The sequence below is a fragment of the Rhinopithecus bieti genome, unplaced genomic scaffold, assembly GCF_001698545.2.
Source record: "Rhinopithecus bieti isolate Rb0 unplaced genomic scaffold, ASM169854v2 scaffold_40027, whole genome shotgun sequence".
Taxonomy (NCBI): domain Eukaryota; kingdom Metazoa; phylum Chordata; class Mammalia; order Primates; family Cercopithecidae; genus Rhinopithecus; species Rhinopithecus bieti.
In genome coordinates this window covers 79481-82040 of record NW_016816378.1, presented here as the reverse complement: position 1 = coordinate 82040, position 2560 = coordinate 79481, and the positions used below count along the sequence as shown (strand labels likewise).

Below are 2560 nucleotides of genomic sequence, written 5' to 3'. Positions count from 1 at the left end.
AAACAAACAAACAAACAAAAATCCTTGCTAAAAAGATAATACCTTTCAGTCTCTGCTTATTGACTATTTCATAGTATTTCATAGTATGTTAGTATTTCATACTATTTCATAGTAGTTAGACTCTTCCCAACCAACCCTAATAGGCTATTATTACTATTACAGGTGGTATGTGTCTCATTTTATTGAATTTGGAAGATGATATGCTAAAGAAAGAATGATTGACTTTATTAATGTCATCAAGTACAGATGTTAATTTATTCACTGATCCAACAAATATTTATTGAGTGCCTTCTATGAACCAGGACGATTCTTGGAAATCCAACAAATTTGACACAACCGTGTCTCTAACGTAGTTAATATCAATGAGGGTAATTCCATGCCTTCTATAGAATTTAGGGAGAAGGCATTCCTAACATGAAAACACCATCATTTTCTGATGCCATACTGCTAGTGTTTCATGTGACTATCGATTATGCCGTGAATAGCTTTCAACAAATATCAGGTCTGAATTTCCTTCCGTAAAGTGCAAATTAATGTATGCCATTGAATACATCTGTTCAGTCCTTCAGTATGCTATAACAACGCCCTTCCTTTTTTCTTCCTTTAGGTGTATCAGTTCCTATCCCTGTGATTGGACTGAGGGACGAAGACAAGGTGTTCGTGAACAACACGACGTGCGTGCTCAACGACCCAAATTTCGTTCTTATTGGGTCCTTCGTAGCTTTCTTCATACCGCTGACGATTATGGTGATTACCTATTGCCTGACGATCTACGTTCTTCGCCGACAAGCTTTGATGTTACTGCACGGCCACACCGAGGAACCGCCTGGATTAAGTCTGGATTTCCTGAAGTGCTGCAAGAGGAATACGGCCGAGGAAGAGAACGCTGCAAACCCTAACCAAGACCAGAACGCACGCCGAAGAAGGAAGAAGGAGAGACGTCCTAGGGGCACCATGCAGGCTATCAACAATGAAAGAAAAGCTTCGAAAGTCCTTGGGATTGTTTTCTTTGTGTTTCTGATCATGTGGTGCCCATTTTCATTACCAATATTCTGTCGGTTCTTTGTGAGAAGTCCTGTAACCAAAAGCTCATGGAAAAGCTTCTGAATGTGTTTGTTTGGATTGGCTATGTGTGTTCAGGAATCAATCCTCTGGTGTATACTCTCTTCAACAAAATTTACCGAAGGGCATTCTCCAACTATTTGCGCTGCAATTATAAGGTAGAGAAAAGCCTCCTGTCAGGCAAATTCCAAGAGTTGCTGCCACTGCTTTGTCAGGGAGGGAGCTTAATGTTAACATTTATCGGCATACCAATGAACCGGTGATCAAGAAAGCCAGTGACAATGAGCCCGGTATAGAGATGCAAGTTGAGAATTTAGAGTTACCAGTAAATCCCTCCAGTGTGGTTAGCGAAAGGATTAGTAGTGTGTGAGAAAGAACAGCACAGTCTTTTCCTACCGTACAAGCTACACGTGTAGGAAAATTTTCTTCTTTAATTTTCTGTTGGTCTTAACTAATGTAAATATTGCTGTCTGAAAAAAGGTGTTTTACATATAGCTTTGCAACCTTGTACTTTACAATCATGCTTACATTAGTGAGATTTAGGGTTCTATATTTACTGTTTATAATAGATGGAGACTAACTTATTTTGATTGTTTGATGAATAAAATGTTTATTTTGCCCTCCCTCCCTTCTTTCCTTCCTTTTTTCCCTTTCTTCCTTCCTTTCTCTCTTTCTTTTGTGCATATGGCAATGTTCATGTTCATCTCAGGTGGCATTTGCAGGTGACCAGAATGAGGCACATGACAGTGGTTATATTTCAACCACATCTAAATTAACAAAATCAGTGGATATTTGTTCCGGGTTAACAGTAAATATACACTTTAAATTCTTGCTCTGCTCATCTACACATAAAACACAGTAAGATAGGTTCTCCTTTCTGATACATCTGTCAGTGAGTCAGAGGCAGAACTTAGTCTTGTTGTTCATATAGGGGCAAAATTTGACATTGTCAGAATGTTGTGTTGGTATTTACTGCAATGTCTGTCCCTAAACATAGTGGTATTTTAACATAGCAGCTGGTTAACCAGGACTACAGAAGTGGAAGGATGATGAGATATAATACACCAAATAGCTTTTCACTTCTTAAAGACAATGTTCAAATTCTGACTATTACAACAAGCAAACTGAAATTAGTGTTTTCATTCTGGTCCTTAGTAAATTCCTAATTCTATGATTAAACTGGGAAATGAAATCCCAGAGTTATTTTCCAATCCAGGATTCAACATCAATTGGGTTTTGATCTCAGCATCCTGGAAATTTGTGTGCTTCACACAAAGTGAAATTAGTATTTTGAGCCTTATTAAAATATTNATATTTTGAAAACTATAATCTCCAAAACAAATCAGAGAGAAAACAGGCACATTATTTTATAGTTTTGAAAATTTATTGTTTTATTTATTTATTTATTTTAGATGGAATTTTGTTCTGTCACCCGGGCTGGAGTGCAGTGGCGGGATCTCAGCTCACTGCAACCTCTGCCTCCTGGGTTCAAGCGATT

The 2560-nt window shown here is 37.9% G+C and overlaps 1 protein-coding gene across 1 annotated transcript in view; it reads left to right on the top strand.

The window, feature by feature from the left end:
• LOC108517034 (5-hydroxytryptamine receptor 2C-like) overlaps positions 1-1432 on the top strand; it is a gene marked incomplete at its 5' end in the record, with an annotated part of 8300 nt that extends 6868 nt beyond the window's left edge. The window contains 3 exon segments of the mRNA XM_017854816.1: positions 602-1033; positions 1036-1224; positions 1227-1432. Of these exon segments, the coding sequence (XP_017710305.1) occupies positions 602-1033; positions 1036-1224; positions 1227-1432 (827 nt within the window).
• Positions 1433-2560: the final 1128 nt, after the last annotated feature.